Source organism: Esox lucius, chromosome 8 (assembly GCF_011004845.1).
Source record: "Esox lucius isolate fEsoLuc1 chromosome 8, fEsoLuc1.pri, whole genome shotgun sequence".
Lineage (NCBI taxonomy): Eukaryota > Metazoa > Chordata > Actinopteri > Esociformes > Esocidae > Esox > Esox lucius.
In genome coordinates this window covers 7,215,708-7,241,170 of record NC_047576.1, presented here as the reverse complement: position 1 = coordinate 7,241,170, position 25,463 = coordinate 7,215,708, and the positions used below count along the sequence as shown (strand labels likewise).

At 40.1% G+C, this 25,463-nt stretch overlaps 2 protein-coding genes across 2 annotated transcripts; one reads left to right on the top strand and one right to left on the bottom strand.

The window, feature by feature from the left end:
• Positions 1-7,975: 7,975 nt before the first annotated feature.
• LOC105025357 lies at positions 7,976-13,612 on the bottom strand. Its single transcript, XM_010895973.3, has 5 exons — positions 13,377-13,612; positions 12,302-12,643; positions 10,907-11,077; positions 9,202-9,239; positions 7,976-9,104 (listed from the first exon to the last, which is right to left on the bottom strand). The coding sequence occupies exons 1-5, from the start codon at positions 13,462-13,464 to the stop codon at positions 8,913-8,915; spliced, it is 831 nt and encodes a 276-aa protein (XP_010894275.1). The 5' UTR covers positions 13,465-13,612; the 3' UTR covers positions 7,976-8,912.
• A 1,681-nt stretch (positions 13,613-15,293) lies between these two features.
• Positions 15,294-24,568, top strand: tctex1d2 (Tctex1 domain containing 2). The gene is made up of 5 exons (XM_010895974.3): positions 15,294-15,502; positions 18,397-18,530; positions 20,766-20,835; positions 22,597-22,660; positions 24,097-24,568. The coding sequence occupies exons 1-5, from the start codon at positions 15,444-15,446 to the stop codon at positions 24,142-24,144; spliced, it is 375 nt and encodes a 124-aa protein (XP_010894276.2). The 5' UTR covers positions 15,294-15,443; the 3' UTR covers positions 24,145-24,568.
• The last annotated feature ends 895 nt before the right edge of the window (positions 24,569-25,463 follow it).

The window sequence follows — 25,463 nt, the reverse complement described above, 5'->3', positions numbered from 1 at the left end:
TTATGCCTTTTCTCTTAGTAACGTTCAGCATAAAAAAAAATTACAAATTATATCAGGAAGCGGTATAACCGCTTAAACAGGAAGCCACACACATCCTCACTCAGCAAGCCTCAATGCTCTTCGTGCTCCATCTTCAGCTGTTTATGTATTGTAACAGGAGATGCAGGTAACAATGGCTCCAAAACATACTCTGTCTCTATTTCTTCTTCTGTCCATCTTCGCCTGTTGCATAAATGGACAGAAGACCACCTTTACCAACAGAGAGGCCTCTCCAAACATATTCCATGTGCCTTACCCTCCCACTCCCCCTCATATTTACATTACATCCCCCTCATAATGTTATATTGGGGGGGGGGCCTTCACGAGATCTTCAACGTTTAATTTGCCCATGTTTATTTTACGTAATAAAAAGCACAAGGGAACTCACAATCCAATGCTACAAAGTAAAATCACTGGAGTGTTCTTACAGATACAGCCAACTGACACAGTAGTGAGACTGTGATATGTTAGCAGGACAAATATTTTTTGAAAATGCCAAGGTTTTTGAAATGGGATTTCCAACTAGCTCATATGGGTGTGATGGTGAGGGTGCACATACTTTTGCCCATATGGTGTATGTGCACTGGTGGACACAATGTCTCTTTGATTCTGCTTGATGAAACATGAAAAATTCTGCCTTCAGCCATTTCATTTAATATTACTTAGTTAAGATATTGTCTTTGATGTGTCCTCTTAGTGATGAGCTACTAAAGACTACTGTATTTCAATGTGTGTGGCTGATATAATGTAATCTACATGAACATGTGATCTACAGTAAATTGCCTGTACTGTACATCAATTTCCACAATAGTCTGACATGACTAGACTGGACAACATCCTTCAGGTTATTAAAAATTAACATTGAATGTATGGGCTACACATTATAACATAATTTTGTTTCAAGTTATCCACTTATAAAAAGCATTGCTATGCAGCAACATTTCACCTCAGCACCATGGTTGACCTTTCCTCCCTGGCTGTCTGATCCTGCTTTGACAGGAACTGTCACGGTCAAAATCTGATCCTGCTAAAATGCAGTTCAGAATATGACATGAATAGCTTGATCTACATTGATGCCTGCAGAAACTGGTGTTTGATCTATAAGATCCAGATTAGTCTGAATGTCAAATGCAGCTACATATGTAGTTACATGTAATGTTAGCCAACTTTTCAAGAGATCAACTATTAAGCTAGTTAGTTAGCTAGCTAATAGCAGCACTCACTGTCTTGCATATAAGAAACGCCTGTATATCTAACTTAAGTCTCATCTTGACTGGTGTCAGCTCGGTGCTAGCTGGGAGTGATGTGAACAGTGTAATGTAGACTGTTTTCTTGCTAGCAAACGAAACTTTTGCTAGCAAGCTAATATATTATGCAACTATTGTTCATATATAACATTATACGGTAGATCGACAGGCGAAATATCGACTCCATTCATAGGTTATAAGAGGTAGTTAGCTAGATTACCGAACTTTCATGGGCCAGAGTTCACAGTTTTCTGTAGCAACGGTAGCTTCCATGGCAACCAGCCGGTTTCAGCAACTACCTCAAAGTAATGTGCCTGCATGTGATCCTAACGGCAGTCTTATTCCAATTATGCAATTGCTTACCGTACTACCATCACACCATTGAACGTTTCTTGTAATAGAGTTCCGTTGATAAAAAGTGGGGGGCGGCATAAGGCCATTTTCAAAAAGTCCCACTCATGTTTAATGAAACCTACGCCTCTGTATGTATAATATGTATGACCATCAAGGAGTTGCTCAGAACACAGTTTCAATTCATTAATTCTGATGATGCTAATAATGCAAATTCCAGGCTGGGACAGAGATGAACAATGTCTAGTTCAGAAAAATAACCCCATGGGCCTTCAAAAACAACTCAGGGTAAGGATTATTTCAATTTCACCCAAATATTAATCTTGGTCAAACTATCCCTTTAAGTTATTGCGATTGTATAATTGGCCTGTGCAGTGTGCTACAGGTCACATCGTGGCAACTTTAAGATAAAAAAACCTTAATACATTGGAGTTGTTATTCAAGACTGTTCGACTTAGTCTGTCCATTGAATACCGGATGGTGATGACGACACGGCATATTACATTTTCTTTTCACATTTCACAACGTTCTTAACGGTAAAGAGGAAGAGGCTAGAGCTTGATCAATTGCCATTGATCTCCGTGGACAAAGAATCACATTGCTTGAGTGGAGACACAGGAATCTGCTCCTAGACATCCAGTGTCTGTGCCTCCATATAGTGTGGAAGGTGGAGAGCGCCGGGCATGCACAGTCATGGAGGAAAGACGGCTCATCCAAAATCAGACCCTCTGCTCTATGGTCATACTACCACCTGCTGGGGATTTTGCAGAGCAACCCGGTGATTTGTTTGTTTTCTCAGCTATATTTACAACAGGTTATAATTTTCAATGTGCTTGTGCTCTTTCTTGTGTTCTTTCAGACTTTTTCCGCTGATACGATGAAAGTAAAAAAGAAGGCGCCTTAACCCTGACGAGAACTAGTTCTGTGCCATCTCACTGGGCCAGGCGGTTACCAAGATAAAGTTAATGTACAGAAATTTAGGCCAGTTGGCTGACGCTGCCCTCACAGTAATACAAACTGATTTAATATACAGTTACACTGCTGAAACCACAACCAGCTAGGGAGTCCATGGTGTGTGGGCTGTTTTTTTGTCTGAATCATTTTGACCCCGGCGCCTGAGATCTACAGAGACTGGGAGTTATTGCCGCCTCAGTGAGTGTCACACTAACAAGTTGCCTGAGAAAAACACTTGGTTGACACAACCTTAATGAAGGTGATGGAAACATTGCATCGCCGGCAGAGAAAGAGCAAGATTATTTAGCTGAAACCTGACTGGCTGTTTGTTACTGCAGGGTCAATGGCCACAACCTCTGTGAAAACCAAGACAACCGACCAAGGCAGCAACCATTCTGAATCATCTATCTTCATCTAGAGTTGATATAATCTATGTTGATCTTATATTGCTGGTATAATATAGACTGCTGCTGACAACACATTACCTTACGCCCACTTGAAACAAACCCCACCCAGATACAGGATTTTAAATAGGCCAGCTTTTCAGGAGGGAAATTATCTAGCCTGCAACTAGCAATGTGAATTATTTGTGATCCTCGTGTGGTTTTTAAAACATTGTTTTGCTAAGGCAAAAAAAGTCTGGCATTTCAGAGTCGCAGTAGAAACTTTTAGAAGTATTTGATTGGAAGCTGCACTCCATGCTGTGTAGGAAATGACATCCAACGACAGGGTCATAGAACGATGAAATAAGAGACGACCAATATGTCAGCCACATTATTTATTTGACCAGGCAGGTTTGCTAACAACACATTCGTATTCTTCTAATAATACCCTTTTAAACAGTCCTAACAAAATCTTGGTCTGGTTCAGAGGTGCCGCTCACAGAAATATGACATTCAGAACACAAACTGCATGAGAGGTTCACATGATATACAGTGATATTCAATGAAACACACGAGTACAAGATGATAGTATATGAGAAGTAAGTATATAATATACATAGGTTTACGGCTTTACAGATTTCGAGGAAATGAATCTATGTAGATGTAAGCAGATATGGGCGCAGGACAGCGCAAGCTGATTGGTTAACAGTTTGGAGGTGGCTTGATGTGACGAGAAGTCTCATTTTTGTATCTGTATTGCCTACCTGCACTTTGCCTGTAGGAGGACGTTTTTTTTAATAAACTGGATGACCAGGGTAAGAGGGGTCAGTAATGATTTAGTCGTTTAGCAGATGCTGATTCAGATTTGTATCCGAAGACACAGTTGATACATATAGTACATGCGGAAGGTATTCAGAATGCTTCCCATTTCTACATTTGATACAGCCTTATTTTGAATGGGGTTGAAGATCCCAGTGTTGACAGAGAATGTCAGAGCAAAACCAAGCGACCAGGTTGAAGGAACTGTCCATAGAGCTCTGAGAAAGGATTGTGTTCGAGGCACAGATCTGGGAAAGGGAACCAAAAAATGTCTGCAGCACTGAAGATCCCGAAGAACATGGTGCCCTCAATCAGTCTTAAATGGAAGACATTTGGAACCACCAACACTCTTACTAGACAAACTGAGCAATTGGGAGAATTGTCCACCTGTGTGTAGATGGGAGACTTCCAGAACGTTAACCATCTCTGAAGCACTCAAAAAATCAGGCCTTTATGTTAAAGTAGCCAGACAAAAGCCACTCCACAGCCAAAAGGCTCCTAAAGGACTCATAGGCTTAGAAACAAGATCTTCTGGTGTGATAGAACCAATATTAATCTCTTTGGCCTGAATGACAAGCGTCACATCTGGAGGAAACCTGACTATTACCATCCATACCCACTGTTGAACAAGCTATTAAAGAGGCGTTCAGGGAACTTTGGCATCTAGTTGTAAAATAGCGCTGTTGTGCCAACATTTTCCTCTGAAAATAATGTGCTATGTCATGTAAAGTATGTCAATATATTCCCCAAGTCATCAACACCACTCGCTTTCAAACTTGGAATTTCAGGTTGAGGCACATATGAACAGCATATTACACAAACAGCCCAAAAAATGTTTGTATTTGCAGAAGTCCTCATCTGCCTATTTAACATTAATTTGATGCAATTTGAGTTTGGTGGGAGGCTAGTAACACACTTTGTTCATTTAACTGGCAGCCCTTAGCTCCCACTGAAGCAGAGAAAAAAGTTGGGACGCTACGTAAAATGTAAATAAAAATAGAATGCAATGATGTGCAAATCATTTAATCCCTATATTCATTAGAAAATAGTACAAAGAGAACATATCAAATGTTGAAACTGAGACATTTTATTGTTTCTGGAAAAATATATGCCCACTTTAAATTGGATGCCGGCAACATGTTTCAAAAAAGTTGGGAAAGAGGCAACAAAAAGAAAAGAACATTTGTGTAATGCAGAAAAAGCTATACCTGGTGGAATATCACATAACTAATTAAGTTGGCTGGCAACAGGTCAGTAACATGATTGGGTATTAAAAGATCATTCCAGAGAGGATGGGTCTGTCAGAAGTAAAGTTGGGAAGTGGTTCACCACTCTGAAAGACTGCGCAGGCAAATCATGGAAAAATGTAAGAATAAAGTTTGTCAATGTAACATAGAGTTTGGGGATCTCATCATCCACGGTACATAATATTATTAAAGATTCAGAGAACCCGGAGAAATCTCTTTATGTCAAGGACAAGACCGAAAACCAATATTGGATGGCCATGATCTTCAGGCCCTCAGGCAGCACTGCATTAGAAACAGACACGATTCTGTAGTGGACATCACTGCGTGGGTTCAGCAACACATCCGAAAACCATTGTCTGAGGACACAGTATGTTGCTGCATCACAAATGCAAGATAAAACTCTACCATGCAAAGAACAAACCATATATAAACAACATCCAGAAATGATGCTTCCTTCTCTGGGCCCAAGCTCATTTAAAATGGACTGAGGCATACTGTCCTGTGCTCTGACAAACCAATATTTGAAAGGCAGATGCTATTTTCAGGCAGGTGTCCATAGCCAACAACGATATTTGCACCCAGGTGTCCGTACCCAACTACCCGAGTGCAAATACTCAAACTAATCATACCTCAATACTATTTGCATCGATCTACATTTACTTTGACTATTAAATGGTAAACACCCTATGCTTTGGTGAGGTACTGACTTCATTCATCTGTAAGTTTCAGGTTTATTACTACAGCCTGTGTGTACATGTCACTAACTAATCTGCTGCCGGTCCCGAGTGACCAGTATCCTTTGGCGTACTCACCTGGGTGCAAATAGACACTCCGTATTGCAAATTATTTTTGGGAATCATGGACTCCGGGTCGTCCGGACTGAAGAGGAAAGGGACCATCTGGCTTCTTATTGTAGGGATATTTAAAATGTTGTTCTCTCAAGAAATTAACCTGATGAAGAGTAGACAGAACGTCTCATGTGATCTCTTGCATATCAATTGGGTGTTAATGAAACATTTAACCAGGGCTCATATAATTTTCTCAAACAGTGATTTTTCCACATTTAATTGTTAAGAGAGACTGATGAAGAATAAGATACGCAGTTTGGATTTCTATGTGTGTCAAGGTCAACAGCTGTGCTCAGTTTTTCTTCTTACTATATTGATGTGACTAAGGAGCAACAGTTAATTTCATCTTGATGTCAGAATGACCTGTTGCTTGTCCTTGAATGCCTTGGGAGGATGAGTGAGCCCATATATAAGGAAATCCTTCGACTTCAGAGAATATGCTGAGTAATAATGAGTAGTGGCTGGGGGAGCTTGTGAAAAACATTGATGGAAGATTCGAGAAGGATCCACCCAGATATTAGCATAATGGGAGGACCTAATATTATTGCATAACCATACTGTATACAAATGTGTGTTTAAGGTTTGGAAGTCAGTTGTTCTGCAGACCAACTCTGCTTCTTTGAATCTTCATTAAAGCCTATTTTGGATTCACAAGTTCCTGAGTTTTTGCACCTTTTTTGCTGGAAATCTTAAGTGTTTTCCATGACATTATCAGCGCACAGTTCAAAAGCCAGCATCTGTGATGGTATAGGGGTGCCTTAGAGCACAACGCATTGGTTACTTGCACATCTGTTAAGACATTATTCATGTTGAATGGTTTTAGGGCAACAAATCCTGATATCCAGACATGTCTTTTTTAGTTACAGAGTCTGGGTGCTCAACTGGCCTGCCTGCAGTCTAGACCTGTCACTTATTGAAAACATTTGGCACATCATGAAATGAAAAATACAACAGAAAAGACCCTGAACTGTTGAGCAGCAGAAATCCTATATCATACTATATCAATACATTTCACTTTCTAAACAAGAGAAATTCGTCTCCTCAGTTTGCAAACGGCTGTCTTTGTTCTATTTTCACTTAAATATAGGGATAAATGATTTGCACATAACTGCCTTCTGTTTTATTTGCAGCATCCCTGCTTTTCTGGAAACAGGATTGTCCATTGACTGACCAGCATATAAAAAAAAAATTAAAACATAACAGAATACAATTTCAATAATGAACCCAGTCTTATCTATATAAATGGCTCTTGACAGAAATACATTTAAGTGAACACCCTTCAAATACTGCGCTGGGTAGTGATTGCCATTCGAGGCTTCATTAGCGTTATTTTTGCAGCAAGATATTATGCTTGCTGCACTCAGATTTTCTTTATCATAATAAAAGCCATCATTGAAATGTATAAAGCAATATACAGTTGATATAAACAGTCTACACACCCCTGTTAAAATGCCAGGTTCTTGTGATGTAAAAGAATGAAACAAAGATAAATCATGTCAGAACTTTTTCCACCTTTAATGTGACCTATAACATGAACAATTCAATTGAAAAACAAACTGAAATCTTTGAGGGGGAAAAATAAAACCCCACAATAACCTGGTTGCATAAGTGTGCACACACTTAAACTAATATTCTGTTGAAGCACCTTTTGATTTTATTACCGCACTCCGTCTTTTTGGGTAGGAGTCTATTAGCATGGCACATCTTGACGTGGCAATATTTGCCCACTCTTCTTTGCAAAAGTGCTCCAAATCTCTCAGATTGTGAGGACATCTCCTGTGCACAGCCATCTGTGCACATTAAAAGTGGAAAATGTTCTGACATTATTTATTTTTGTCTCCTTCTTTTACATCACAAAAACCTGGCGTTTTAACAGGGGTGTGTAGACTTTTTAAATCCACTGTAATCAGCAATCTAGTCTGTGAAAAAGAACAGACAAGAGTATCTTTAGAACGGACATTAAATATAAAATGTACCGACTACATTGTTAACTATATTGCCTTATATATTTCAATAATTGCTTTTATTCTGAAAATAAATTCTGAGATAGCTGCTAGCATAATATCCTGCTGCTAAAAGAACGGTAATGAAGCCTCGAATGGCCATCACTATCACAGGGTGCTCTGGAGCTTTCTCAGTGAAAGAGTTAAATCACAACAGAGTTTAATCAAAGCAATGTGATCAACTTCGATTATCCACATAGTTTATTTACAATTGAGTTTTCCAGTGAAAATTACTGGGCTCAAAGCACACGTGTATCCTCCAAAGATACTGAACCAAATAGTGTCTGAACCACTGACTTTTCGTGGCATACATTCTATTCCAGCACTCCATACAAACATTTCAGCATGTTTTTGAAAATAAGAAGGGTAAATATATTGTTAACATGTATAATGATTGTAAGCACGTTTCTGACCTTACATTTCCGGCAGGATGCATTCAAAGCCTAACCGCAAAACAATTCTTTTGTTGCACGGGATCGGACTAAGTGTGGTTTAACACCTCCTTCGCTGTCTCCATTCCTATGGTATAACCTCATAGCGACACATAAAAAGCTTTCGTTATCGTTCAGCACGTGTTCTGTGTCTCGAGGGCGAGCCACTCTGACTGCACACAACTTACATTTAGCACCGCTTTCCCATCGTATTTAAAAAGGTACACGTTTTAGATCTGGCGCAGTTGTCCAAGATCAACTGTGTTTAATGGAACAGTTCTTACCCTGTAAGGTCTGGAGTGCTTGGCTGGCTGGCAGATAATCACACTCACCTGGTGTCACAGGTCTAATCGAGTATCAGTGAAGGGTAACTTAAATACCAGTCATTTGTGGATTTACGCTGAAATTACAATTCTAATGCCAACCCTTTTGAATGACGAATATTTTGAGTTTGACTTTGTTTCTCTTTCTGAATGGACTGGAATTTAAATGGAACAGACCCCAGTGTTTGGTGAATCACTTTAAAAAGCAGTGGTCCAGGGGCCTGGATTGGAATTCAAAGGGCACAGTGTAGAGAGTCAGTTGGCCTGCTATCTCCCATTTGCCCCCCTTTGTCGTGGGGGAAAGGTGATAGTGGCATATTCCACTGTCTCTGAAGGTCTCATAATGTTTCCCGCCCTTTCATGCTGGGCCCCTTTTCCTCCACTGGGTTTGTTGTTGAAGGACACCACTCCGTACTCCACAGAATACACAGGCATTGAGGTGGACGCCTCTCCTGACTCCTGTAAATATGTTTTTGTACTTTTTAATCAAATGTGTCTTGTGGTTGTGGATACCAATGGGGCAAAATTCAAACAGGGCTCAGCTTCAGTGTCTTACCTTTGGCTTAGCACTGAAGTCCTCTTGCTTGTCCCGTTCTAAACATAAGAAAAATAATATTCTGTGTTAATCAAAGACAAAATATCATCCTGAATTTTCAACTAAAACACCCAATCAGAAACGACAAATGACCCAGATGACTATTGTATACTATAATGTTTGTCGAGACATGGGGGCCCACAGATTAAGCCTGGTCAAGGAATAAAAACTCAAGATCAATCTAGAACTCTACTGAGCTTGATTTTCTATTCCTAGACTAGGATTAATCTGTGTCTGTGAAATCTTTGGAGTCCAAAAAAGACATTTGGAGTCCAAGATGTTAAAAGACCATGGCCTTCTAAGAGGTTGAAGATGGTGTAGGCTTTTCTTATCCACTACGGATGTTCATTTTCACGTTGGTCTTTGTAATACTGTGGCGGACATAGCTACTATCTGTTCAGTCAGCCTTATGAGATGACAATTCCTCTAGTCAAACATTTTGGATGGAAGATTGTCTTTTCTAGTGGTATGTGGATGTACTCAGGTCATCAGAGGGCTTCAGAAACAAAACAACTCAATTACACATTATGCTCTGTTTTGGAGTGACTGGCCATTGAAAGAACTGAATGTTGGATGGGACAGCATTAAGCAAACAACAATGTTTATTTTTCCTCCCGCCTCTGTGCCTATGTGTTCTGCCGTGTAGGTGGCTGTTTCCCCCGGACTAAAGAAAGTTTTCATATCAAAATGAGTGAGTCATGAGTGTGAGATGTGAAACTGCAACAGTGGCTCATTTGAGAGGTATGAATGTTGCTCATTTTTGCAAATGTTTCCACACACGAAAAGCATCCACTACATTTCCATGCTCACAAGAGCAACCACATTTTTGACCAAGATAAAGGGTTACAGATTCCCTGACTACGACTATAAAGCAATCTTTTAGGTAATAAATATGGATCTTGGGTACAGGTGTCAACTTTAATGCAGAGAAAGATGCACAAGGCAAAGGTATGAATAATGCTACATAATGCGTATTATAACGTAATACATACATCATATTGCCATTAGAACATTATCATGGAGGTAGAAATACAGCACAAGTTCATTTTTTAAGCAACAAGACACAAGCAACCAAGCACAACACATTGCAGATGACTATACATAACCATAGTGTGCTTCATAACCCTGAAACACCTTGCTTGCATTGATATCATAAACTGGCTACCAAATTATTACCACAATTTGTATTTTAGCACCATAATTACATTAATTCGCATTGCCCCATAATTAAATTAGCGTTGCCTCAGCAAGCAGGGATGGCTTTCTCACAATTGTAATGGCCTTGTTGACAACCAGAATGCTCTTTATATTTCACTCGTGGATACACAGCTGCAATTTTGTCAATGCATTGATATATCTAGACAACACAGACAAAAGATGAATAGGCATCTTTGGGTGGGGCTCAGTGTCAATGTACACCAGCAATCTGACACCCTTCCACTGTTATTTTCAGACGGATATGAACCCTGAACAGTGGAGGCATCCCTAAACACTGTCAGTCATCACATTCACATGGGCAACAAAACGTTACCACCCCAATTCATCAACACGCAAGCAGCCTGTGTCAGTCCACAAGGGTTGAACTTAAACTATAATGTTGTCCAAACTAGGTCATATAGAATTAGAGTAAGAATTAAATACAGTGGTTAATGTTAAGGCGTTATACCTGGGTTCCTTTTTTCAGTCCAGCAAAACCAAATAAGCAGTCCCAATAACATGGCAACGCTGGGTAGCCCTAACACAGCAATGACGATGAGGATAGTGAAGGTGCTGTTGGTGTTGCTTTCAGTGCCATCATTATCTTCAGCTTCTATGTTATTGGTGATTGATGAAGACTCTGGAATAGAAAATGGACGCCCCTTACGTGAGACTTGAGGCATTAGTGAATTGTGAGAAAGCTTTGTGTTTTCAGGTTGTACATGACATCAGAACTCTTTTGTCAATAGTGTTGACTGAGGCCTTACAGTGTTCTTCAACTGGCTCTCAAATTTGGGTTGCGGTACCCTTTGAGTGAGTCGCAGGTACCCAAGTAAAAATACAATACAAAAATCTAAGATATGTCAGCTGGAAAATGTGTAGAAATTATATTTGTTTTCCCTATACAGTCCCCTACACAATTATTATTATTGGAACCATTAATAAAACAAAAAAGGATGTAAAATAAATAACAAAGGTAATTTAATTTGCCTAAATGTGGAGTGTCCTGTACTGATGATTTTAGGTTATCAAACCAAAATTACTAATTTCTCAAATAATCATGTATTTTTCCTTAAAAAGTGTCAAAATTAAACAATTGTCTACTCTGTGCACTTTTCCCTTGGAAGGCAGTTGGCACTAGGCTTCTTCAATATTATTTATGTGTTTGGACAACAGAATCATTCCTTATTTCTATATTACACCCATGTCTGGTCAATGTGGACAAAGAGGTTGATTTGAGTTTAATCTCCCCATAGCATGGTTCCACTCAAGACCCAGTGTGTTATAACATCCTGCAGACTATAACATCTGATCCTTGCCCTCAGTAAATTAATTTTACATCCACATTGCTACATTGTTATACACCAGTAGAACAGGATGCCACGCATGGAAAGCCACAATTCAGTTCCTTAAGACCAATATGTAACTAAAAAGCAGAATTTAATTAGAATTTTCAAGAATGCTTACAAGATTTTGACAACATATTGTAAAAATTTAATTCTCAGGGCTTTTGGCTTATTACAAAATATAACTCATTACCTTTGTTGTTAAAATTTACATAGCCTTTTTTGCTCAACTTTGCCAATCATTTTTGAAGTGACTAAAGGACAATGTACTGAAGGTACATAATAAATGTCTCAAACAAGTGAGTTTGCCTACATTCTTGATCTTTTGTACTTCTTAACGAAAAAAGGTGGGAACGTTGCTCCATCACTTTTTAACACACATCAATGAAACAATTACTGTCAAAATACCATAAAGAAAATTAAAGATAGAATTTTGGTGAAAAAGGAAGTTGTGATGTGAAGATTGGGTGGTGACTGGGACAATGATGTTCAGTGTTTAGAGTGGTTGCATATCCTACCTGTGGTAATTCTGTCCGATTCAAGAGTAAGAGTCACCTCGTTGCTTTTTACAATGGGAAACGTTCTACTGTTTGAGAACAGTGTGGCCCAATAAGTACCTTTGTCGGCTAATGTCAGTTTTTGGATCCAGAAAACAGCCTCTGTAGTGGCCATGTTAAAGATCCATGTGGCTTTTTTCCAGCTGCAATTTTGCACATGATTAACATTGCATTCGCCGATCTTGATGCCATCTTTGTAAAGACCAACTGATTCAACTTTTGCTTTTGATGTGTTCGGAAATGAGAAACTGATGTTGATGTTATTACCCATGTTTCCTACTACTTCTTCAGCCCAACTGGGTCCTAGAAAAAAGCAAAGAAGTTGTCAACTGGTGACAACAGTTATTTAGATGTACATTATATTGCTACTGTTTGTTTTCTGTCTTATGATATATGACCTGTATCTGATTAAACCACATACAAATTAAATTTTCAGTCAAACAAAATGTACACTTGTAATCATTTTTGTCGTTGTATTTTACTCACACATATATGTTGTACAGGTTTTCTGTACATATATTTGTATTTTACAATATATATTGGCCTATATATATTTTACAAGAACTAAGTCATCAGTTGTCAATTACTATATTTTTCATGAGTAAAGGGGAATACAATATGAAGAAAATGTGAACAACTTTGAGAATACCCAATTCAAAGAAATGCTATGAAAAATAAGGTCATAGTCATCCTGTCACATGTTCCATAACTGAAAGGTTACCCCCGAAGGTGTACATCTTTGGGCTTAAGTATACGTACATTTCTTTTTAGATTAATGAGTCAGCCCATACTTTGTTGTTCTAAAAAACATACATTCTGTACTACTCAATATCACTTGCGAATTTGATTATAAAGCCAGGTCACTAAATAATTCACACTTTCTTTAATCCAGTAATCACACTATTGGAAGGAGGAACATTTACAAGTATAATCCATCCCATCTTAAACTGAGAACCCTTCTCCTTTGGTTCAGAACGTACATAGCCATTACAGTAATTTACCGTACAGTGCGTAGACTGGAGAAACAACGTCTTACCGTTGAGTAGCACTTGCACAATGACGACAACCTGTAAGAGAGGCTTTGAAATAATGTGGCAGACCATGATACACGAGCAGTAGTGCATGGATAAGATTATCCTTGGGTTTAATGTTGTCTGTCACCATATCCCTCTCTGCATGTCTTAGGTTTGACCTCGTTCCACTTTCCCCACAGAGATCATAGTAGAGATATAAATGCTGACAGGAACTAGCTTGAACCCGTATTTAGGTGCAACTAAGTACCTCCTATGAACAAAGGCTTCAAAGGGGTTCTGGGACTTGTGGCGATGTCTTCAGTGTGCCAGGTTTGCCAACCAAAGGCAGAAGGTTTCACGTAAAGAGTTAAAGGTGTATTTCACTTTTTTACAACTTGATGTCAGATGGACCTTATTTAAAAAGCCATTACAAAGTTCAACAAATCTACATTTAGTCATTGAAAGCAAACTCTTTTGGGAAATTTTAGCATTTATAAATGTATTCAAAGTATGATTACATATTTTATTTGAAGGGGATTGGTTTTATACTGTAGGTATGAAATGTACGTACTGTAGAAATTGCACTTTGCCCAGTTTGCTCTGAACCGTGTATTACAGTTTCTCTTGGTCTATAGACTACGTTCAGGCGAGGAAACCATCCAGTTGGTAAAGAGACTGAAATGCTCCTTTAAAGAGTTAGCTCACCACAAAATGTAGTCAGACATTGTCATACCTCAAAACTATTTTAAAAACCCAGGGAAGTTGGGTCTGCAAAAAAAACACCTACAAGCAAATAACATTTAAATCAAATCAGGATACTACAAGACACCCATGAGGTATACAAATTTAGGGCAAGCTTTGAATGTATTTTTGGGTTAAAGTTAACACTGAAATGAATAATGAGAAAACAATTGTAAAATCACACCTGAGCACTCAACACAGAATAGAAAACGCTTGTTAATGAGTACCACTTCCATACACTTCAAGCATGTCATTCCAATCTGCTGTTTAAACCTGCAGGTTAAAGCTTAAAGCTGGATAGGGGTGGCTTTTCTCTACTGAAATGACAGAGCTGTGGTGGTCTACAGTAGCGGAGGGTTCAACACATTGGGTATTGTGGTTTGATGTGTTGCTGGGAGGGCGACAGCTACAGTTCCTCATACTGCTGACAGCATTCTTTTTTCGTGAATCTCATTATTGCTGATCACCACTTTAGACTGAAGACACTGTGGAGGCACACAAACAGAGACCACAACTGACTAGGTCTTTTGGTAGTCTCTTCTTCCTTTTGTACTTAAACAGAATCACACTCAGGAATCATTCCAACTTTTTCAACGGCAGTTTTGCATGTTTTTGGGATGAAGGATTCCCATTCCCAATCAAATTATAAATCAATTAATTACCTCAACATTGAGAAAGGGAAATCAAAAAAAAAAATGACCTGGATATATATGTAGAGAGATTTGTACTAAAATGTCAGCAAACGCCAAACAAATTAGGAAAGGAGGCTTGTTCAGGGTTAACGTTGGTTTTGGGGAGGGAGATTAATTTAAAAAAATATTAATTTTTAGCTACAACAAATAGTACAAATACATAATAAATAGTGCAAATATGATATTGCTTTTGAAGATTTTAGGGGTGATTTGAGTTTACAATATTTACAGTAATCATCTACATGAGCTCATGCTCTTATCAACAGGGACTTGTGTTCAATAGTGAGCTCATACATTTTCCAACTGACCTCCCAATGGGATTCAAACAAGGACGATGGAGTCCTTGGATTGACACTAATGTCATGGGTAGGGAACCCTATGTGGATAGGGGATTGTTTGACGATTAGCATGACAACTGTGTGACACAGCCTGACAACATGAACGTTACTGGTCGACAGTCTGCTGACAGCAGAAAATTATATGATTGGTTCTTCAAACATCCGGAATAGGAACATCGTTGTTATGGTAACAACTAGTGTTCTTGAAAGTTGCTTTCGCTGGTTTAGTTAATTAACTTGATCTACACTCGCGTGTTTTATGTATGCTAAATGAATCAGCTTTCTTACTAGCCAATGCAACATAATAAATACAGTTAAAATGGAGGGAGCACAATCCGGAGGAAATACTTACCTTATTAGACCGAATTATCAGCATAAGTAAGTAATGTGTAACGTCACTTAGCTAGCCATGCTGTTGATTCAGTAGCTAGCTACTACCGTACTGTACTACTACTAGTAGATATGAATATGAACAGTAGCTGCGTAAATTATTTACTTTTCTATAGCTTGGCATACTCAATATTTTCTCATGCCGTAATATCTAGTAAACCTATCGATGTTAATCGGGATTTTCCCTTCTACCAATAACATTGAGTCACCAGCAACAGCCGGTACTTCTACAACAATGCCAACGCAACGCTTATCTTTTCCTGTACAACCATGGTCAACCACCAACTTGTTCATAATTTCGTTGCTAAATTGCATACACTTACTATCTACCTATGAAGATCTTAATAATAATAACGAATACATTGGGTTGGTAAACACCGATTTCACATTATGTACAAGGTTATGTTGTATTGTACACGTGTTTTTGCTTAATCCACTCTCCCTGAGATATCCTGTGGGCTCAGAACTAGGAGATTAGACATTTATTTGCGGCGACCATGGAGCATTTTATGAGGATGCTCCGATATAAATTTTAGATCGGCGATAGCTACTGAATTTAAGAATATCTTTTGCGGATACCAGGTAACATTTTGTTGTGCTTTTGCCATAATTCTTGTTATTGCCATAAATCTAGTTATGGCAATCATACATGAATGTCATACTAATTTTTACCAACAACTGTCTAATATTAACCTAAGACACCCAAAGATAAGGAGTCACATCTTCTGAAGTTTATCTGGCTTATCTACTGAACATGGAAATAAAATGAAAGGCCACAGCACTAATCAGGTAGGCTTTCTATTGACTTAATTAGTATGTGTCATAATTCCCTTAAAACCATGAGACTAAACAGGAGAATTGTTCCTTTGCGTTCTTACACCATTCATTTCTTCCATAGGGTATTTTTAGATCCACTTCATATAAGGTATGTGTTTCCTGTAGGCTTACACCACCCCACCACCATTTCGTGGTGTAAATAACTATTGGACATGTGGATTTTTATCAATATTGGTTATATATATTTTGTAGAGTTAATTGAATCAAATATGATGATAAACTTCACCTTGCCCTGACGAGATTTATACGGGTATCAAAACACTGAGCCGGGGTTAGGCTAAACCAAACATTATTTTTTGTTCCTATCTGAAGCAATTCTAACATTTCTTAGAGGATGAATGGTGAAATGCGGAAAGATCCAGTATCACGTTTTGGGACTCATGATGTGAGCCTATTTCAGTCATTTAACATCTGCTTGGGTTCCTTGTTTCTTATTCAATTTTAGTACTTTGAAGTTTAATTCAAAATGTCAATTTTACTGATAAATCACACTTCCACAAAATAGGCCAATTGTGTGTTTTCATATACAGAAGTCATTTCAGAACAATCTGAGATTTTGGGTATCCCTGCTTGCTAAAATGATGCAGAACATTGTTTTTTTCCAATACCCTTGAAACATTTTAAGACATCATTTGATGCCTGCCTGCCCTATTTAACAATACTGCTCAAAAAACTGAAGGGAATACATAATCATCACGGTATAACACCAAGTCAGTTAAACTTCAGGGATATCAGCCTGTCCAGTTAAGAAGCATAGACGATTGTGAATCAATGTCACCTGTTTCAATGCAAATGAAAGTGACAACAGGAGCAGTGGAGAGGCAACAGCATGACAAGCCCCAAAAAGGGAATGGTTTTGCAGGTGGTGGCCACAGACAACTGTCACTACTGGTAGCATGAGGGGGTACCTGCAGCCCATTCAGGTTGCACAGGCAGTCCAGCTCCTCCAGGATGACACATCCGTACGTGCCGTCACAAGAAGGTTTGCTGTGTCTCCCAGTACAGCCTCAAGAGCATGGAGGAGATACCAGGAGACAGGCCATTACACAAGGAGAACTGGACAGGGGTGTAGAAGGGTATGAACCCACTGTTAGGTACCGGGATGAAATCCTCAGACCCATTGTCAGACCTTACACTGGTGCAGTGGGCCCTGGATTACTCCTGGTGCAGAACAATGCCCAACCTCATGTGGCCAGAGTGTGTAGGCAGTTCCTGGATGACGAAGGCATTGATGCCATTGACTGGCCCTCACGTTCCCAAGACCTGAATCCTTTTGAGAACCACTGGGACGTTATGTATCGGTGCATCTGCTGCCGCCAAGTATCGCTCCAGAGGCTCACTGATGCCCTGATCCAGGTCTGGGAGATCCCACAGGACTCCATCGGCCATCTCATCAGGAGCACGCCCAGACGTTGTCAGGAGTGCATACAGGCATGTGGGGCCATACACACTACTGAGTCACATTATAAGTTGCCCTGATGAAATTCACACAAGTTGGAACAGCCTGTGATTTCACTTTGGTTTTCGGTGTGATTTTGTATCCAGCCCTCAATCGGTTGGTGATTTTGGTATCCATTTATGTCATTTTGTTCTCAATGAATTACACAATGTACAGGAAAGATTTTGATAATTAATGTATTTTGAGTGTTCCCTTAATTATTTTTTAGCAGTGTGTGTGTGTATATATATATATATATATATATATATATATATATATATATATATATATATATATATATATATGTATATATATATATATATATGTATATGTATATATATATATATATATGTATATGTATATATATATATATATATATATATATATATATATATATATATATATATATATGTATACGTATACGTATACGTATACGTATACGTATACGTATATATATATATATATATATATATATATATATATATATATATATATATGTATGTGTATATATATATGTATATATGTATATATATGTATGTGGCCTATCTATCTTAATAATAATTTTGTTGTCCTGTCTATCTCACAGATTATTTTGTTTCTTTTCCAGGTTCAAACCATCAGTCGTGAAGGAGTGTATACGTGATATCCTGAGAGAACAGCTGTCTGGCGTGCTGTATGATCCTGATGACATTCCTGTTCTCTCCCGTTCATTAGCAGACTGCATAAAGGGCAAACTAAAAGGTGTGAGAAAAAAAAAATTCATTTTTGACTTTTTTGGAAAGGAAAGAAAAAGTTGCAGTGGTCTATACATTTTTTCCGTACCTGTATATTCAATTAAAAATGAAATAAATGTTAAACATGACAATATACAAAAAATTACCAAAATTTTCAATTTAAACATTTTCAAGCAAAAGTGACAAAGCGGACAAGAGTGGAAACAAAAGCACAGTGCGGAAACAAAAGCACACGGAATGGATTTATGAACATAAACAGGGGGTTACTGTTTATCCTGAACAGTTCATAACTAATCATCCTCCATGTGGAAAATCTTTTAACGCATGCTGCGGAACAGTGCTGTGGGTTTTCTGCTAGTCTTGCAAAATCTGGTGTTCATCCGCTATTTACACTATGACCTACTGCTGATGACAAGACAGCGGGCCGGCAGTTGCCGAATGAGTGAGTGGGCTGGAGGTGTGTGTATGTTGGAAGAGCGTTTTGCAGACCACAGCAGCGTAGGCGCAGCAAGACCGCATTGGAAAACGGTTCCAGCACAGTGTTTTTACAGCTCAGTGGACAGTGTGCACGAAGGCAACGTGCAGTTCCGCGCTCATCTGCGCAGTCTCAGCCCGATTACGTGGCAGCGGTCTTTTCCCGTGACAGTACAATTTCAGTGTGGTTGCTGTTCGCTGATGATTGATGTATCACTGCTCACCCAAATTTGTGGAAAGATCACGACTTTTGATTTTTATTGAAAAAAAATAAAAGCGCGAGAGTGGCTTTGAACTACAGCACAAGTTGTTGCTTTTTATCCGCAGAAATTGGGTTTGTTGGAAAGTGCACACAAGGGGAACAAATTCACATTTTTCCTTCATGCAGAATTTAGAACACTCAGGGAAATCTGTCATCAACTGGATGGAAATCTGCAGTTGATTCATCATATGATTAATCATGATAAATTAATGTAATTTCCCTCCATTTAAATTGACTATCAGCATGAAGCATTGGATTTAGAACTCAAAACGTTTGACACACTGAAAAGGTGTGATTAGTTAATCATTTTGTTTATTATAGACCCGCCTGCAATTACTATGTAAATAGACAGAATGCTGAAGGTTCTTGTGGGTCTTTGTGGTTTTCAAGGCTGCCCTAAACAAGATCATGGTGGCTGATCTGGACATGTAGGTCTATTACAATTTCTTTTTTCTTTTACCAATTATTTTTCTCCCTAATGTTGTGATATTCAGTTGATATGACTTAATTGAGGCTCTGCTTCATCCCAGCAACTCTCTGTGGACTCGGGAGAGTCGATGTTGAGATGCTGTACTTATCTCCCAAAGCATATCTGATGCCGTTCTGATTGTTGCCTCACTGCTCGTTCAGCCACAAAGTAAAGACTGCAACCGTTACGCTCCGGAAGGTACGCACTCTTTGGCTAACTGCGGAACCGCCCGGGCAAATCCATGGTCTGCATTCCCACCCCAGACACAAAAAAGCGCAGCGAACTGAGGCAGTTACTTCACCTCTGGTCCCTTCAGGGGCACCCATTACCATTCCTACACTTTTGATATGTTTTATATCGCTAGTCACTTTAAAGTAAAATTTTCTTCTTCTGTTAGTTTGTTTTGTAATAATTGGTTTACTAATGCCACCCAATGGCTGGATTATGCCACCTTGGGCAGTGTGTTTGACGCCACTGATCATCTGTTTAATAGATCAATTACTTTTACTCACTGTACAGCGTTTGAAAAAATAGATGTCTCTAAATTCCCAAAATGTAACTAAACCCCTTCACATCATCAGTGGAATAAGACAATTTGCCACCCCCTAGTGGCTGATAGAAATTCTACAAATGGATCTTTGCGGTGTACTTTTTAAAAACATCTAAAACACAGTGAAATAAAACCAAACGTGTTATTTGTCATTTCAAAGTGTTTCTGGCTGGTGCCAGTCAAGGGTCAGTATTAACCACCACACTTCTAGACCCACACAGTAGGTTCATAATCCATCAGCTCAGGCCTCAGCCCTAAGTAAAGCGATACTGGTCTCCAGAGTTGGCTGTCTCTGATGAGATCTGACACTGTCTGGATACTCAACTCCCTGGGCCATCCCTAATGTCAAACTAGTCGTTCATCCATTCGACCCGTCTCCAGTCCTCTAACACAATTCTTGGTCTGATAGCTGTAGATATGAACATTGCCCCCCTTTCTCTCCATTTGAGTGGTGATTTCCTCGCCGTCTGTCTCCCCCTCTCTCTAGATGTGGGCTTTGACCGATACAAGCTGGTAGTACAAGTGGTTATTGGAGAGCAGCGCGGAGAGGGTGTCAGGTGAGTCACGTGCGTTGGCTTCTACATCGCTGCTGATAGTAGGCCGACGGTTGTTTTTTCTTGCCTCCTAACCTTCTGTGTGTGTGTGTGTGTGTGTTTGCGTTATCTAATGCCTTCTAAGTTTCAAAGATTGGCACTGACCATCTTTTTAGTTCCACCAGTCTGATTGAACCCACACGTTCTAATAGAGATCCACTGAGCAACTTGTTCAACCTTTGTTCTTTCCAGGTTAGTCTTAGTAATGTCACAGATCTATATTCCAAGAGAGACCAAAATAAAGGCATATGTGGTTTTACAGAACACATCTGATCATGAAACAGTAATCCCTTAAGTTTAGAGGAAAGAGGTTCATTGGGGTTAATGTGGTCAGTAACTATAGGCTATTATACACCGATCAGTCATAACATTTTGACAACCTGTCTAATATTGTGTAGGTCCCCCCTTTGCCACCAAAACAGCCCTGACCTGTCGAGGCATGAGCTCCACTAGATCTCTGAAGGTGTGCTGTGTTATCTGGCACCAAGACATTAGCAGCAGATCCTTTTAGTCCTGTAACTTGCGAGATGGGGCCTCCATGGATTGGACCTGTTTGTCCAGCACATCCCACAGATGCTAGATTGGATTGAGATCTGGGGATTTTGGAGGCCAAGTCAACACCTTGATCACCTTGTGTTTTCCAAACCATTTTTGCTTTGTGGCAGGGCACATTATCCTGCGGAAAGAGACCAATGCCATCAGGGAACAGCGTTGCCATGAAAGGGTGCACATGGTCTGCAACAATGCTTAAGTAGGTATTATGTGTCAAAGTAACATCCACATGAATGTCAGGACCCAAGGTTTCCCAGCAGAACATTGCCCAAAGCATCACACTGCCTCCGCCGGTTTGCCTTCTTCCCATAGTGCATCCTGGTGCCATGTGTTCTCCAGGTAAGCGAAACACACGCACCCGGGCATCCACGTGATGTAAATGGAAACGTGATTCATCAGACCAGGCCACCTTCTTCCATTGCTCGTGGTCCAGTTCTGATGCTCACCTGCCCATTGTAGGTGCTTTAGGCAGTGGACAGGGGTCAGCATGGGAACCCTGACTCGTCTGCGGCGACGCAGCCCCACATGCAACAAAATGTGATGTACTGTGTGTTCTGACACCTTTCTATCAGTACCAGCATTTACTTTTTCAGCAATTTGAGCTACAGTAGCTCGTCTGTTGGATCAGACCACAGTGGCCAGCCTTCACTCCCCATGTGTATCAATGAGCCTTGGCCGCCCATGACCCTGTCGCCGGTTCACTCCTTTTTTACTTCCTTGGACCACTTTTGATAGGTACTGACCACTGCAGACCGGGAACACCCCAAAAGGGCTGCAGTTTTGGAGATGCTCTGACCCAGTCGTCTAGCCATCACAATTTGGCCCTTGTCAAAGTCGCTCAGATTCTTATGCTTGCCCATTTTTCCTGCTTCTAACACATCAACTTTGAGGACAGAATGTTCACTTGCTGCCTAATATATCCCACCCACTGACAGGTGCCATGATAATGAGATTATCAGTGTTATTCACTTCACCTGTCAGTGGTCATAATGTTATAGCTGATTGGTGTATAGCTGGACTACCCATGTCCTGCACCCTTTACAAGGGAGCATGCACGCCATCTAGTGGTGGCTTAAATGTCAAACTGCATTTTGTAGTCCCCCTGCATTCTAATGCTTGTTTCCTGGTATTAAAGGTCATTGCGAGGAACTGATGACCTTCTGTTTTCCCCAGGATGGCTGCCAGGTGTTTTTGGGACGCTGACACCGACAACTATGCGCAGGACATTTTCATGAATGTAAGCATTTTCTCAGTTAGGTGGAATTCAGGGACCAGCTACAAAGAGTCTGTTTTTCCCCACAGAACCTCATCAGGTGAATTTTCGTAACAGGTAGATTTCAAAACGTTCCTGTCGGAATGGTTTTACATTGAATGCGTCGGGAACACAACCAGTCATGGGTGTGTTCACCTGATAGTCAAGCAAGTCACTCTTAAACATAAGTGACCCGCCGACCGGCTCTGGGGTGGATGGGTAGGATGACATCCGCCTAACGCGTGGACCCGTAGTCCAAAACAAAATGCAACTGTAGGCTTGTGTCCTGCTCTCTAATTGGACAGCTCAGAACACAGTGTCTCCCGCTGTCTGACTCACACACTTCTGTTGATACGGGGAGATTTCAGCATGTCTAAAAACCATGACTGCAGGGAGACAGTTGACAAATACAGCAAAGAGCTGCTGTTTTTTATGAGTCGGTTTGTGTTAAATTTTTTATTCAGCACTGTCGACACTTTTTATTAAACACTTTTATAAGCCATGAACTGCCCCCCCCTCCCCTCGCTATACGACCACAATGGCAGCTTAGACAAGCAAAGTGTATCTATAGGCTTGCATTGTTAATATTAACAGCTTTGGTGTTGTTTAATATCAAGTAGTATTTTTCTCTGGTCCGAGGGCTAGAGACATTCATATGTGCATGAGGCAGAAATAATACGGTGTGACTTGTTCCGCCGTCAGCAACCAGACGCTGTCCTCTTTTAATTTTGGTTAGTCTCAATGAAGAAAGGGAGAGTTAAGGGAACAGAGGCTCCCTCCCTCCACTGAGGCAGACCATCAGAAGGAGCCACTGTCAGTCCAGTAAAATACTAAATGTTAACTGCTAAATGGAATAAAACATATGCACTATTGCCAGTTTTTCATTACACCTAAGTTTTCAAATATATTTTTAAATTGGCAGAGCAGCGCGATTACACCAGCAGGGTTCTGGGTTCAAATCCCCCTTACTACCCTAACTAAGTCCCTCTGGATAAGAGCGTCTGCCAAACTGTTTTAATGTAAAAGCCCTGTTTCAACCGTTTCAATCGCTTTTTAATAGGTTCATGTTGCATAACCTCTGGTCATTTCTGCATTTTGAATCTCAGCAGTGTGGTGACTGCAGTACAGTATGTTTGGCTGTATGCAGTGCCAACTCATTCTGGCCAGACCCGGTCAGATGCAGGCTCTGGATACTGAGACGGGGGGGGGGCTTTTCCTTGCCCTCGATGCTTCAGCGATGATTGATGCATGTTTCTGTCAGCTTGAGTCTCAGTCACATGAATTATCAATATTTTAATATTTTATGCGGACAGGCAAGGAGGTGTGGTAGGGCCGCCACGCCCATGGAGCTGGGTCCGCTGTGAAGTGCCGATGCTTTCCAACTAGTCTCCATAATAACTCAGACTCTCCTTCCTCTTCAGGACAGCTTGTTCTGTGTGGCGGCTGCTTTCGGAATCTATTACTACTGAGGGAAAAGAGGAGGACAAAACCGGGGACTTCGCAACAGCATTTGCTTCTACAAGGCTCGTTTTGCACTCATGATTTCACAAATGGCGTAATTGCCTGGACAAAAGCAGTGTCACTGAACTCTAAACGAGATTGCTTCACATAAGTCATCTGTCCCCCTGACATAACGGGCTTGCCCTTACCCCTGAGAAGATGCACTGTTGTTTCTCTGTGCGGAGAAGTTAATTGCAGTAGAATCCTCCCAGCAGAGCACAGGAATATGACCCTGTAAGGCAGGCCCTGTTTTATTCATACTTCTGTCAGGCCAGCTGAGGAGAAACATGCATAACCTGTACATGTTGCGGTAACGTTGTAAACACAGTCTGCCAGTGTTTCTGATGAACTGGTTATATCTTCCTGTCAGTTTATTAAATTGAATTAAAACACCACTCATGAAACAACCAAATTCCATGCCCGGGGTCTATTTAACTCATCCTGAAGAGCTTGTGTTCTTGAAAGATTCAAACCCTTGGTGTCAAGGCCTTTATTTAGGTTGTGGAATGACGTGTCTGAACGCCTGACTCAAGAGACAGGTTTTGTTAGCTATGGGAAATGTACCGAATTGAAACATAAACACATTGAACTGGCACTGGCTGTTAGACATCAAAAGAAAATTAATTGTTTGACTTCATCTGCCTGTACCTTTTTGTTCAAAATACACCTGTCTGTCCAGATGTGGCAATCTCCCCAGGGAAATAATCTTATAAGCGCCTAACAAGTTGCCATATGTTTTCCTCAGAACAAAAGGTGAATGATGTTGAACTGAAGATAATCCTGATTAGGATTTCAATATTGGTGAGCTACTCCCCTCTGTGAATACTGTTATTTGAAACATTGGCATGACCAATGTGAATTTGACTAGTACGATCCTGCTTGTCTATTCATAGTGTCAGAATGGATTGAACTTTTTTCTTTTTTAAGTGGAGTGGATGTGCACTTGCCCTACACATATTTATTGACAGTTGGGATCTTAGGGAGACAGGTGAAGAGGCAACGTTATGGTGAAAGGTGGTGACTGGTTTCGAACCCTGGTCTCCAGCGGCAAGACGTCTTATGTCGAATCTGGTGTTAGCACAGGGCCACAGCTCCACAGGATGGGATAGTTTCTGTATGCTGTGTGAGTATCTCTCTGTTTAGCCAGTGTCTGTCAATCAATCAATCAGCCAGTGTCTGTCAATCAATCAATCAGCCAGTGTCTGTCAATCAATCAGCCAGTGTCTGTCAATCAATCAGTCGGCCAGTGTCTGTGGGATTCCAGGAATGTCTTGTACTATTGGTCAGC

What these genes read in the sequence shown, in the direction of transcription:
- LOC105025357 (XM_010895973.3), bottom strand. Translation starts at nt 13,464, where the DNA reads ATGCACTACTGCTCGTGTATCATGGTCTGCCACATTATTTCAAAGCCT. An exon ending in TGTGCAAGTGCTACTCAACG is followed by an intron (nt 12,644 to 13,376) that starts GTAAGACGTTGT and finishes GCTTTTTTCTAG; the next exon opens with GACCCAGTTGGGCTGAAGAA. An exon ending in ATCGGACAGAATTACCACAG is followed by an intron (nt 11,078 to 12,301) that starts GTAGGATATGCA and finishes TTTCTATTCCAG; the next exon opens with AGTCTTCATCAATCACCAAT.
- tctex1d2 (XM_010895974.3), top strand. Translation starts at nt 15,444, where the DNA reads ATGGAGGGAGCACAATCCGGAGGAAATACTTACCTTATTAGACCGAAT. An exon ending in AGACCGAATTATCAGCATAA is followed by an intron (nt 15,503 to 18,396) that starts GTAAGTAATGTG and finishes TTTCTTTTCCAG; the next exon opens with GTTCAAACCATCAGTCGTGA. An exon ending in CGCAGGACATTTTCATGAAT is followed by an intron (nt 22,661 to 24,096) that starts GTAAGCATTTTC and finishes CTTCCTCTTCAG; the next exon opens with GACAGCTTGTTCTGTGTGGC.